The sequence below is a fragment of the Eschscholzia californica genome, unplaced genomic scaffold, assembly GCF_041429995.1.
Source record: "Eschscholzia californica isolate CP2 unplaced genomic scaffold, dmEscCali1.0.p SCAF_3, whole genome shotgun sequence".
NCBI classification, from domain to species: domain Eukaryota; kingdom Viridiplantae; phylum Streptophyta; class Magnoliopsida; order Ranunculales; family Papaveraceae; genus Eschscholzia; species Eschscholzia californica.
In genome coordinates, this window is record NW_028238420.1 from 62,803,232 (window position 1) to 62,817,123 (window position 13,892).

Below are 13,892 nucleotides of genomic sequence, written 5' to 3' on the forward strand. Positions count from 1 at the left end.
CCATATTACTTACTGTTTCCACATTCATGTCAACAAGCAAAAAGTCAAAAACTTTTAACTAACTAAATTAGAGAGTTTCATTCTAATAAAAAAAAAAAGTTCCCTTTATTATCTTTCTGAATATCAAAGACTTTACATGCTAAGAAAACAAAATTTGACTACAGTTGAGCCCAATCGAAATACTTGTCATAAAGGGTTTTGCGACAGTTTATGTTACCAATAGCCGACTCAATTCCTTCTAGTAAAATTCTTCTGGCAGCATCCATGTTCTTTTGGCGGATCTCAAACTGAGCCGCCAAAACCCATACTTTGGCGAACGAGAATTTCTTGTGGGGAATAAGATTAAGGCATTCTCTGTATACTTGTCTAGTTACCTCAGTATCATTAGCATCAAGTTCTTCATACAGAGCGTAATTAATCCACAAGTAAATGTAACGTTTCCAATACCTTTTCTCTTGAGCAGGAGGTACGCAAGCGATGGCTCTTTCGTAGACCTCTGTGATCCTATCCTTGTCTGCCAGCACTCTCTTCCAGACGAATGTAACTAAACCAAGAGTCATAATCGAACGGGTTTTTCTTTACTTTGTTTTCGTATTGAAACCTCTTCTTCCTTGTAATGGCATCATCAATCCCTTCTCTGTCTCCATATTGTTTCTCAAATTCGACAAATTTTCGATACAAATCTTCTGCTCTACCCTTTGGTATATGATCAAGAGCATACTTATAGATGCATCTTGCTCGTTCAATCTCTTTACATTTCTCCTCGAATTCAGCAAACGCGACGAACAATAGTTCAGCTTCTTCTTCTGCATCCTTAGTTAATTTGTCAACAGCGGTTTCGTAGACGATTCTAGCCCTAGAAATCTCCCCATTCTTCATCTCAAATTGTGCAAACTTAATCCAAGGAGTAACCTTTGGGTGATAATAGACAAATCTTTTGAAAATATTTCTTGCTCGTTCAATTTCATTATACCTAAGTTCGAATTTAATATAAGAAAGCCAACCTTGTTGATCCGGCATCCAATTCATCCACCGTTCGAATATCTGACGAGCTCCGGCGACGTTTCCGATCATCTCCTCGGAATGAATGTATTTGTACCAGAGTTGATCGACACGAGGAAGTAAGGTAACAGCTCGATCCCAGACGTTCCTGGCATGATTGATGAACTTGTTCTTCATCTCAAATTCTGCGAACTGTATCCATAACGAATAATTTTTTGGATCAAATTCTAAACCTCTTTCATAAACAGATCTTGCTCTAATAAAATCCCTTTGTGATTCTTCAAACTTGGCATATTTGATGAAAACCCTAGTTTTCTGTCCTCCTGATCTTCGAACTAGGTCTTCGAATTCCTTGCGCTTCTGTTGAAGATAATCAGAAAGTTCATCTTCATCTACAATTTTCTGTTTGGGAGGTTGTCTGATTTCTGTTTCTTGAATGTGTCTAGCTTCTCTGATGATTTGTTCGGCAGTAATTTGAAACCCTAACGAGTAATTTTTGTTCTTCACTTTCGTAGTAAGTCGAGGAAATTTTGTTTCCGTATGAAAACCTAAATCTGCAACTCTCTTAAGTCCCATCGTTAAACAAATCTTAGACAGGAAGAATGATCAGAATTAGGGTTGAGATTGCAATTTGGGAATTGTAATTGAGATTGGGGAATTTATAATAACACAACCGTCTATCTCTTTCTACTTCTAATTTATTTCTACCTGAAAAAAAAGTTTCTAATTTCCAGGACTTTCTAATTTGGGTTTATTAATTAAGTAATTTGATTAATTAGGGTTATAAGATTTTGGGACCTTCTAATTTGGGTTAAAAAAGTTTCAGTCATAAAATCCCAAATCAAGAGTTCATCAAGATTATGAAATATTTGATAAGGTCATCTCTTTTTTTCTTACCAACTACTATAACAAAAACCCATTTCCATTCCCAAATTAAACCACAAAAACCTAATGTTCTTCTTAAAGGGTATGTAAAATCCAAATCTACCCAAAAAGCCTTTTTGTTATTTAGAGGGTTATTGAGAAAAGGTGCTAATAATTCTTCCATTGATAGTTTCTCACTCCTCTATGTTGTAAAATCATGTACTATAAAACAATCCAAAGTTGAAGGAAAACAGTTTCATGATCTAATTATAAAACTTGGGTTCCAAAATATTATCTTTCTTCAGTCAGCTTTGATTAGTATGTATGGAGCAATTGGAAGTGTTGAAGATGCACATCAAATGTTTGATGAAATTCTCATAAGAAATGTTATTTGTTGGACTTCTTTAATTTCAACTTATGTTGATAATGGAAAGCCTAGTAAAGCTCTGAAACTTTTCAGAGAAATGCAAATGGAGAATCTAGAGCCGGACCAGGTGACGGTTACGGTAGTTATCTCAGCTTGTGTAGATCTTGGTGCATTAGAAATGGGAGAATGGATTCATGCTTATATTCGTCGTAAACAAGGATTTGAGATAGATTTATGCCTTAACAATGCTCTTATTAACATGTACTCAAAATGTGGGGATATTAAGATTGCTCGAAGAATTTTCGATAAGGTTAAAATAAAGGATGTCACGACTTGGACTTCGATGATTGTTGGTCATGCTATACACGGAGAAGCCGATGAAGCTCTTAAACTTTTCGAGGAGATGATAAATGGTAAGAATAGATCAAAAGGTTCGAAACCAGTTTACCCTAACGAAATCACATTCATTGGTGTTTTGACTGCTTGCAGTCATGGAGGATTGGTTAAAGAAGGTTTTCAACATTTAGAAAGCATGACAAAGGAATATGGATTGAAGCCCACAATTTCTCATTATGGATGCATAGTGGATCTTCTATGTCGTGCTGGGCTCTTCAAAGAAGCTCATGATTTTATAATGGAAATGCCGATAACTCCAAATGCTGTAATCTGGCGCACGTTGTTGGGCGCTTGTAGTCTCCATGGAAATACTAAGCTAGGAGCGAATGTTCGGGCTCGGTTGTTTGAGTTGGATCCGGGCTATACTGGCGACGATATTATAATGTCAAATACTTATGCTGCTGCAGGAATGTGGGATGAGAAGATAGTGGCAAGAGATAGGTTAAAACATCGAAGAGCTCCTGGTTGTAGTTCGATCGAGGTGGATAATGGAGTTCATGAGTTTGTTGTTGCAGATAAGAACCATCCTAGATGGAGGGAAATGTACAGAGTTCTGGGAGGTATAATGAAGAACATGAAGACTAGTAATATAGAAGAATGCCATCCACTTTGAGTTATTTGTATACCAAAAGCTTGTATAGTTCACTCATTTTTATACGAATTTTTTTTGAAAAGAATTCACGAAAATGTCAAGAAAGCCTCAAATATGGATAAACCAATCTCTGTTGTACTAAATTTTGCGATTTACTGCAATAAAAATGTCAACATTCCGATACCTGTGCCAGACATTTCACGATACTACTTTTGCATCTTCTTTGAAGATAAAACCCACATATTCTTCGAATGCCACTTAAAAAAACATGAATTTGCACCTCATACATGAACGATGCTAGGGTTTGAACTCAAGACCTCCTAATGTCCCTCGGATGGCTAAATCTCGATGGACAATCTTACTTAGGCTCCCAAAAGATGATATCTCCTTGCTCACCAACCAATCCAAGATCCTTCAATCTTCTCTCTTGGTAGTATTCGAGTTCATCTAGTTCCAATTCTCTATTTTTGAAAATCCCATCTATCTGCTCCAATACTCTCTTCTCTCCAACTCTTACTCCAATTGCTACTTCGAGCCTTGGATCCAAACTCCCCTCTTCCAACAGCTTCTCGTCCTGCAAAACCAACGTCTTAAATTAGTGTACTTTAAAGTATATAGCATTCTAATTCGCCATATTTTCGATAAGAAATAAGGCACAAGTATCCAGCAAGGTGCTTCCTTTACCTCTTCAATGGTGGTTTTATAGTTGGAAAGAGCATTTTTGCAGGCTTCTCTCACTACTCTACATATTAACTCCTCATTCGCTCGGCTAACGGGCAATTGAAGGAAATCCCAAACTTGGTTTCTGAAAATAGATTCCAAAAGGAAAGCATCGGTTCCCCCAAGAGCTACAAGTCGTAGATAAGGAAGCATTGCTGCTGGAAGAGACTGGCCTAGGAAAATGTCGAAATATGCAGTTTCCTTCAGACCATTAGATTCGGCAATATCAATCTTGTCACCGAAAAATGGGTCTGACTCCGAAATACCTAGTGTCAGAGTAAATGCATTACGATCTGATCTCGATTCAACAAACCCATAATCCAATGCTAACTCAGCATTACTCTTCCCCAAATCATATTGGATATAGACCTGTCATAAAACCCACAAGTCACAGAAACACACATAAATTTAAAATTTTGCATTTTATGATTCTCCAGTCGCCTTGAGAAGTTCATTTGTCCAATTTCGAAAATTTAAAATCGTTGCCGAATATAGAGAAAAAACTTCACCTGCTCACCCGACTTCACAGGCAGAGGAGATCTCAAGGAAAATAGAACATCCCTAGAGAACAGACCTCCTCCTTTGATCTCCCAAGCTGTATCCTCTGTAGTTATGCTGGAGTCGTGGTTGATCTTGTCACGAAAACAGATAATTTCTCAGTGGTGCAACTAATAGTAGATTCGAGTACAATAACATTTCGTGTCTTTTGATGATTGCGAACTTGTATTGAAGAAAAGTCGAGTTTTTGACTTTCTTAGAACATTTATACTATGCGAAATACTTGAAAGAGATCTTACCAAGTCAGCAAGAGGGATTAGAACAAGGTTTTGACCCCGAAGGCGGGAAAACGCCCTTGACCTTAGTATTCCAAATGCCCATTGAAAATCTTTCAATGTAATAGAAGGAAAAAGATGCTTGTTAGGAAGTATGACTTCTTGTTCAACCTTTAGAAATTCAGTTTGTAGATAATCTTTCACGCCAACAGTCGTGCTCAGTAGTTGACTTCCTGTGGGATAAAAATCAACCCAAAGTTTGTAAAACACGAGTGGCACCTCAAACGAATAAGATGCGTAAACAAATATCTAACCATTCTAACATATACATGATCGAGAATAATTCTCCCATCGTAATAAATGACTAATTGGAATACATGGGAACGAGCTAGTAATCGTAATACATGATGATATGCTGAAAACCAGATGAATTTACTAACCTTGAAGTTCAGAGAGCTCCTCTTCTGACCTGCACTGAAGACATCAAAACTTTATAAATTAAGAGTTCATCAAACTTTTCCAAAACAACAAAACAATTCTACATTACCCATTAAACGATTTACAATAGTTATCGATATTGCCCCGCTTCACACACCTAGACTCAAGCCAAAGCTTATAAGCCTTATATGGTTTTGTTCCTAGCGAAAGCTCTGTGAACCCACCCAACAGACCGAGCTCACTCTGGTGGGTAGGCGGATCGTGTGTCTTCGCCAATGTCGAGGCCTCCAGATGGAGAATAAAACCTCACACCACGTGGGGGTGGTGGCTAAGTGAGGACAAAACCGAACATGTAGGGGGGTCGCGGCATAGTCTGGTGAGTAGGGCGAGTCGGGCATCTTTACTAATATGAGGTATTTTAGGTGGGCTCTTGAAGCCTCCGTTACGAACAAAACCATGTAGCCCTTGGGCTTGGGCCTTAGGTGTCTGAAAGCAAAACAATATCGATAACTGCTAAGGCTTTAGGTCATTCCAACAACATATGAAGAAGAACAAGATAAGAAAAAGAACCCAAACTCACCAATAGATAGTAGAATTAGTTTCCTGTGGAAGAATTTGCAAGTAACTACTCCAAATAGAATCCTTATTTGATTTCTCTCTAAGAAGAAAAAGAGCAACAGAAACCCATGGTTTTAAACCACCACAGAATTTTCCAATCTCTGAAGAAGCAACAGTATCTGGATTAATCCAAAACTTTTTGGGTACTTCTAAAACAACTTCATTTCTTGATATATCTTTCTGGGCAATTAATCCAAGTCCTTCTGGTACAATTCCTGGTTTTACAATGGGAGAATTAGCTGATACAACTCCTTTACTGCTTAGCCATTGCCAGAAGCTTTGAAGAGCTGGTGAAGGTGTCTCAGTTGATGGGGATGAGATAGATTTTACTGTGAAAGGTACTGTTAGATGAAGAGTTGGTCTTTTTCTTTGAGAAAAATGAGGTCTTGAAGAGGATATGAAGGAAGAAGATGAGAGAGAAAACAGAGAAGCCATTAATTTGACTCTGTTTTTTTTTTGTCAATTTGGGGGAATTCTCTCTCTCCCTCTCTCACTCTAAATGAGCTTGAATGTGGATAGGCTTTTGCTATATTAAGAAAGGGAAATGATAGAGTGCCCAGCAATTTTGCCCATTAAATTGCCCAACTTTCCTTATTTAGAAATAAAAGCGGTCCCCACCGTAGTCAAACTTTGAAAAACCCTTGTCTTTTAGTGATTCCACATCAGCTGGGCAATTTAATGAGCTAAAAACTGGGCACTCTAGCATCTCCCATTAAGAAATAAGAACCTGATATTAGTGCAGTAGTGCACTAGTGCTCATAAACCAAAATCATAAAACGGTTTCTGTAACGGTTATTATAACGGTATTTTGTGTTTTAATTTGGTACTAGACTACTAGAGTACTAGGTGACCACGGCCCCCTAAGTGTCATATTTAACTATGGTCAGACTTATTTGTATCCACTAAAAGCACCATGCCAAATTCAGAGTCTTACAAAGAAAAGGATAACGATAACATAGAAAAATGATGGAGATAGAAATAGAGATCAGGAGAAAATGAGAAAAAATGAGAGAGATGGAGTAATCGAAACAAGGGGTTTGGAAAGTGGAAACCCTTTTGATTCTTTCTTCTCGTCTTCATTTTCATTTTTTTCAAATCTCTCTTTACACACGACATCCCTTTTTCGTTTTCGGTCTCTTTCTCTATCTTCCCTTGCTCAAGTGTTTTTTTTAAGAATTCGATACCACCTACGTTAGTCGTTACAAAGCATTGATACATCATCAAGATGTGATGCACGATAATTGTCCGAGTTAAACCAAGAATTAAAGAGATTTAAAGCCCGACAACAAAGAGCTTAAAGCACGGCAACAAATATTTTATTTAGTGTCTAAATTACATTGGATAAATGATAAATCCCGGTGATAAACTGGTTACACCGATACTCGATCCTAAAACCTCATGGGTTTAAGAGGGATGTCCTACCACTACACCAAAAGGCGGTAAACCCCTTGCTCAAGTTTTGTTGATGTTCGTATAACAGAAACCCGTGGTGTGGATAAATTTCTCGTTCGGTTATGATGATATATGTGGGCTTAGCCAAACACGACCCAGCCCACCAAATCTTAACTTGGACTGAAATTTAAATTGTCCTAAAACTATTTGGTGGGCAATACGCGGACAACTGTTTTCTTTATATGGACAACTATCTTAGGTGGACAAAAAAATAAATAAATTTTTTTATATGGACACTAGTTTCTAAGGGGACAACTATCTATTATTTTTCATGAAGCACCTTCTTCTTCAATGCCCAAAGGAATGACATGGCGGGAAAAGAACTAGTAAGATCATGGGAGGAAGATCAATGGGAGCTTTGTAATGACGATGGATTTGTTCACAAGACAAGAAAAACGGGTAACACAGAAGAAATTTCCACCATTGCCGGTAGATCTGTCGTTGATGGACTGGCGGAGATAAGACGACAGGAAGAAATCAGAGGAAAACGTTATTAAAGCTAAAAGATCATCATATGAGAGATTTTTCTGTGGAATATGTATAGAACACATTGCCAGCTATGGAAAAATCATCCAAATACACCACCAAAATCAACAATTAGAAACTTCTTCATCGTCTGGTATAAAATCAGATGGAGAAGACGACAAAACCTTCACTTCGGACTTTGATCGGGAGATTGTTGTTGCAGGTTTGATCTTTTACTTCTTAGGGTTTGTATCTGGTTCTTAGTTGGTCTGGTACTTAGAGAGAGAGATAAATAGATAGATAGATAGAGAGAGACCTGGATGAAAGATCCTTCATAGTATTGATCAATCCTTTTAAGCCAGCCAACATCCTTATATAAGAGTCAAGAACCAAATGAACCTTGATTTTATTAGGAACAATTCTAAGCTGAGTATTATACGAGAAGGTAGAAGAGAGGTCGCCATTGATGTTGGAGGTCAGTTTCGAAGGATTTTCCATTGTCTTCAATAGCAGATTTTCTAAATACTTCTCTGTTATTGGTAAGGATTATCAAGGAAATCACGAGAAGTGGGTTTGAGAAGTAGGGATTTATGCTTTGAGATTCTTGGCTACAATCTTAATTATACATAGTAAGAAAGGAGCTATATTCATTTATTTTTTATCTTTTGAGAAAGTCTAAATCATGTTATCTATTTTTATGATTTGAGAGAGGAAGAAGAAGAATCACCCTATAGGTTTTCAAGTCCTTGTAGAGTTGTCTCCTTATTAAATCAAAGTCAACTAAGTCAAAAATATTTGACTCATGTTAGACCCGAAAATAGTTGTCCGTATAAGAAAATTGGTTGTCCACGTATTGGCTACCAACTATTTTTAAATAAACCTTTAAATCTACTTATTAGGTAAAGAAGTCTTCATGTATTCAACAAAAAATTTTAGAGTTATGGAAAATATGAGTCATTTTTACTTTTTGAACAATCTCTAGTTTTAGTTTTTTTTTATTTCTTTTTTTTTCTGTTAAAGGAACAAGTTTTCGTTTGAATGGCCATTTAAATTACTTTAATGGATCTAACATGTGGAAAATCGAAAAGAAAAAGCAGTTCGAAAACCTAATTATTTAGGTAACAATGAGACGATTAAACTCATAATATAACGTTTTTTTAGATAATGTAATACTTTCCAAAGGTTATGCCCTTATAGTAATATATAACCATGATTTTTTTTTTAAAAAGTAATCATATTTCTTTATCATTTCTTGTGTTTTAAGTATTTGAATGTTTTTCGCCAACTATTATTCCGTGTGCTAGTGAAATTTTAGGGTTGTAACTATTACGACAAAGATCATAAAAACAACACAAATTTACCATTCCACGAGAATGCAATATCTAGTTTCAAACGATCAAACCATAGACACTGTATTAGGGTATTTTATTAATTTTTCTTATCAAATACACTCTAATGGTCTATAAATCGGTCTGTAAGATCGTAGACCGTTTTGATTCAATAGTTGTCTCTCACGTTATAGTTTTTTTTTGTTATGGACAAATAAAATTGCAAAAGTAATAAAGATATTATCTAATTGCTAATCAAATCAAGTACAACATAAAATTAAACCACTTCTAAGTTCCTTTTTTTTTGTTGAAAGGGAGATTTGCTGTTTGGACTCCCTTTTTCCAGAGTTGCACTTTGGACTCCCTTTTGACGGAATCACTCGAGAATATTCCGTTTCCACAATAATACTTTAACTAATTCCCAGTTTACCCTTATATAATTAATATTGCACTTTTGACCCCTATTATTTGACTCATCTTCTTCTTCTTCTATCTTTAACCCATCTTCTTCCTTATAAACCCTAATCACTTAACCACTCAATTGAGATAATACACTTATATTGGACTTTTTACTATGTGTCTACTAGCTTGTGCATCAATGTTGAATAATATTTGGGCGTAAACCAATGAATCCCTAAAAAATGATTGGATTATTGGATACCAGTTATTCTTACCCGAGAGATCTAGAGAGAGACACAGCAAAGTGAACTCTTCTTACTCACAACAAACCAATCTACCCAGGCAACCAATTCTTTTTTTAATTTCCATGGATGACTAACTTGTGATTTCTCTACTTGAAAGAAGATGAATTAAAACTACAACTTCCTGTTTAAGAAATTAAATTAGTGGGGGTATGAAATTGATGCCACAACAAATTTTTTTTTTTTTCCTGTAAGAGATGCCACAACAACTGATCTATTAATTTCATGCCTTTTTTAGTACTCTCTTGACATTTCCGTTACTCCAAACAGTGGTGTATTTGAAATTGTAATTTTGTTAAAGGTAATGGGTAGATGATTGATGGTGGTTCGAATTTTTGATGACAAAATCAAATGTTTGGATAACTCGGAAGATGAAGTAAACTACGAAATGGTTGTTGATTTTGTTTAGTTGTAGAAGGATGTTTGTACTATGATTTCAATGTTCTCCTAGAAAAAGTTTGATAATCTCAAAATGAATAAGAAAATTAGTTTGTATTAAAATTTCATTAATTAGAAGATAAAACTTGAAGTTCTTATAACAATATAAAAGAAAGTGATCAATAATTCTTCGTGAGGAGGAAAATAGAAAGTGAGCTTGTGTTTTGGATTGGATATGGGAGAAATTCTGGATTTTTTGGTAGAAGTGAAGTTGAAGAAGATGACTTAAACAAACTAGGGAGTCAAAAGTGCAATATTGATTATATAAGGGTAACCTGGGAATTGGTTAAGGTATCATTATAGAGACGGAATATTTCTAAGTGATTTCGTCAAAAGGGAGTCCAAAGTGCAACTCTGGAGAAAGGGAGTCCAAACAGCAAGTCAATTATACGAAAGGGGGTCCAAACTGCAAATCTCCCTTGTTGAAATCCACTTGGGCACTTGGTATATGGTTAGATTCCCAACATGAAATGCTAGTAGAAATTTTTTTTTTGTTGAAAGAAAATGCTAGTAGAAAATGGGAACCCATTAAAAAAAGGACTTAAGGTGGAGTGTGACGTCCAAAATTGACCACGAGGTCCACTTCTCCTGCCTTTCATTTCAAATTATTAAGATTTTATTTTTGTTGAAATATAAACTATTGAGATTTAAAAACATGATTGTTGACTTTTAGATTTATCCAAATGGGAATGTATAGTATAGTGACTTTTAGGGGGGTAGTGGAGCAAGACTTTCGCGGACTCTTGAGAGTCCGCGAAAGTCTGAGGCATTCAAATCCAGACATTTGAGAGTCTACGAAAGTCTGAGGCATTCAAATCCAGACATTTGAGAGTCCACGAAAGTCTGAGGCATTAAAATCCAGACATTTGAGAGTCTATGAAAGTCCGAGGCATTCGATTGTAGACAAAATATGTCCCAGACTTTGGTGGACTTCATAGTTTGATGAATTTGTGAAGGATTTGGGACAAATTTGGAAGCCAAAATGTCTTTCAAAAAACAAGAGACATTTGAAGTCCATCATGTGATCAAACAACAATAATAATATTAAAATAATAAATGTCTACCAAATGTCCATCAATGTCCACAAATATTCACAGATGTTTACGAAAGTCGAAAAATATATTTTTGAAATGTTAGTATAAATATATTATTTCATGTGATTAAACAATAATAATAATATTAAAATAATAAATGTCTACCAAATGTCCGTCAATGTCCACAAATATTCACAGATGTCTACGAAAGTCGAAAAATATATTTTTGAAATGTTAGTATAAACATATTATTTCATGTGATTAAACAAAAATAATAATATTAAAACAATAAATGTCTACCAAATGTCCATCAATGTCCACAATATTCACAGATGTCTACGAAAGTCGAAAAATATATTTTTGAAATGTTAGTATAAATATATTATTTCATGTAATTAAAAAATAATAATAATATTAAAATAATAAATATCTACCAAATGTCCATCAATGTCCACAAATATTCACAGATGTTTACGAAAGTCGAAAAATATATTTTTGAAATGTTAGTATTAATATATTATTTCATGTGATTAAATAATAATAATAATAATATTAAAATAATAAATGTCTACCAAATGTCCATCAATGTCCACAAATATTCACAGATGTCTACAAAAGTCGAAAAATATATTTTTGATTAGCACAAATATAATATGCATTACACATTTTGTCAATGGACTCAAGATCTTAAAATGTCCCCAGGACATTTTGTTTATGGATCAAATGTCTTGAAATGTCTATAAAGACATTTTGTCTACAAACTCTCAATGTCTTGAAAATGTCCATGAACACATGTTGTCTATAATAACTCATCCGAAATGTCTTGAAATGTCTACGGGACATTTTGTCTATGAAAGTCTGTGAAAGTCCCGCTCCACTACCCCTCGTTAGATTCATGAAAGAGTTTCATGATGTCTCATCTCAATGAAGTATTCAAGTCAATCAAAGAATGATTATTTATTGTACTCAAATCTCTTTTGTTTCACAAAAAAAAATTTTAAGATTCAAATGTTATTTTACAGATCAAATGTTTATTTACCTGAACCAAGAATCATCTAATACTTAATCGTTTGTATCTATTACTATTAGTAGTTGATGGTGGCCGTTGGAGGAGAAGAGAAAAAAATTTGAAAAATAAAATAACATTAAAAGTAGCTGACAATAACAGTTTGGAGGCGACCATTACTGGTTTGTAGAAGGAACGAAGGTGGGGGTTGAGGGAAACAAAGACAGGCCAAAAAGATCTCGATCAAAATTTGTATCTCAGAAAAAAATTTGTTTCCCAAACCGATGGTTTTAAGATTTTATTTTTTTCTTCATTATTATCTTATGCATTCCGTGTGACTAAGTTAAACGACCTTACCTTAAAATCAAACCAAATCAACTCCAAAAAACCAATTCATATCTCTAAACCATGTTTCAAATCTAAACTCCAAAAAAACCAATAAATGCTATTTAAATGGATAGATTGTTTTATATATACAAGTCAGTATTCAAACTATCCTAGGGCTAGTGACCTTTCTAGTTTTCAACAAAAAAAAAAAAAAATAGTGACCTTTCTAGTTTTTTAACCCAACATACCTACTAATTCTTGGCCTTTTTATACCTAAACAATTTAAAAAGTTATTTCCTTGCCTTTTACAAACTTTATTAAAACAAATATATATTTACATTAGTCTAAGCTAGAAAGCTAAACATACAATTAGAGACATATATAAAAAAAATGTAAATCAATTAGATATCAAAGCCACAAAGGTCATTTTCCACTTTAAAGATAAGAAGAGGCCCACTCAATTACTTTTTTAGTTGAAAGAGCCCCACTCAATTATGATATTAATTACTTGCAACAAAAAAAAATTGTGATATTAATTCTCGTTAATGAGAAACCAACTCTAGTGTTTGTATGTGTGGTAAAAACCACCCATTACAGCTACCTAATGTCCCACCAAAAGCCTAATACGATGGAGACCTCTCGTTATGGGAGGAATGAGGTCGTGGTTACAAGTATGATTGTTTGTATCGATAACAATTCATGATTGAAAGATAAACTTACACATAAAATCTTGTTGCATATAAATGTTGTGGTTTTATTGCGTGAAAACAACAGGTAGTTTTTCCTTGTTCCAATTTCGATCTTGTTTCTTTTCATTCTAAATTTGAATGATCACTTATCTAAAATAACATTGGAGAGCTAGATAACAAGGCTTCACATTCGTGTCTCATAAGCAGAATATGATACATAATAGTACTCATACAAGAAAAGTGTTACACAAGTTGAATTTTTTTCAACTTGGTACCTTTTATATAGTTGTACATAGGGGGTGAGTACCGACATGTTATAGACTATTTTCCGGTCGACCAAATTCTAACTAATTAAAGCTCCTATCGATCAATTCTAGTTTAGTTTGATTTTACTCTTTGATAACACTGATATTCTTAAAAGTTCATAACACTGATGTTGGGTAAAAAAAAAAAAACTAGTGGAGTTTTGAAGAATCCCATTTGAGTCTATCTATTTAGCCCACCACCCCTCCTTGTACAAATGATTTTTTTTACTTCTTCCTAAATCAAACCTAGAATATAGATAGGTCTTGTCTTCTTGAGCATATTTGAATTTCATATGTTCATTTATGGTATTCTTTATCATGAGATTTAAGTATCTTTAATTTTAATGACTTCTTAGTAAAATATCTTAAAACATATA

The 13,892-nt window shown here is 34.6% G+C and overlaps 2 protein-coding genes and 1 pseudogene across 3 annotated transcripts; 1 reads left to right on the top strand and 2 right to left on the bottom strand.

Moving 5' to 3' along the window:
* Positions 1-86: 86 nt before the first annotated feature.
* Positions 87-1,578, bottom strand: LOC147553056 (uncharacterized; annotated as a pseudogene). Its single transcript, XR_015237515.1, has one exon. The product of XR_015237515.1 is annotated as an uncharacterized LOC147553056 (transcript).
* Positions 1,579-1,862: 284 nt separating this feature from the next.
* Positions 1,863-3,404, top strand: LOC147553057 (putative pentatricopeptide repeat-containing protein At1g74400). The gene has a single exon (XM_086668813.1). The coding sequence runs from the start codon at positions 1,863-1,865 to the stop codon at positions 3,240-3,242; it is 1,380 nt and encodes a 459-aa protein (XP_086524939.1). The 3' UTR covers positions 3,243-3,404.
* On the bottom strand, positions 3,337-8,299 carry LSMT-L (Rubisco methyltransferase family protein). Its single transcript, XM_086668809.1, has 7 exons — positions 6,469-8,299; positions 5,733-6,296; positions 5,155-5,183; positions 4,739-4,947; positions 4,451-4,573; positions 3,906-4,310; positions 3,337-3,795 (listed from the first exon to the last, which is right to left on the bottom strand). Exons 2-7 carry the CDS (start codon positions 6,203-6,205, stop codon positions 3,580-3,582), a joined length of 1,455 nt encoding a protein of 484 aa, XP_086524935.1. The 5' UTR covers positions 6,206-6,296; positions 6,469-8,299; the 3' UTR covers positions 3,337-3,579.
* Between the last annotated feature and the right edge of the window lie 5,593 nt (positions 8,300-13,892).

Coding starts and splice junctions, on each gene's coding strand:
- LOC147553057 (XM_086668813.1), top strand. CDS start 1,863: ATGAAATATTTGATAAGGTCATCTCTTTTTTTCTTACCAACTACTATA.
- LSMT-L (XM_086668809.1), bottom strand. CDS start 6,205: ATGGCTTCTCTGTTTTCTCTCTCATCTTCTTCCTTCATATCCTCTTCA. Junction 4,948..5,154: donor GGAGCTCTCTGAACTTCAAG/GTTAGTAAATTC, acceptor TTTATCCCACAG/GAAGTCAACTACTGAGCACG. Junction 4,311..4,450: donor CTGTGAAGTCGGGTGAGCAG/GTGAAGTTTTTT, acceptor GTTTTATGACAG/GTCTATATCCAATATGATTT.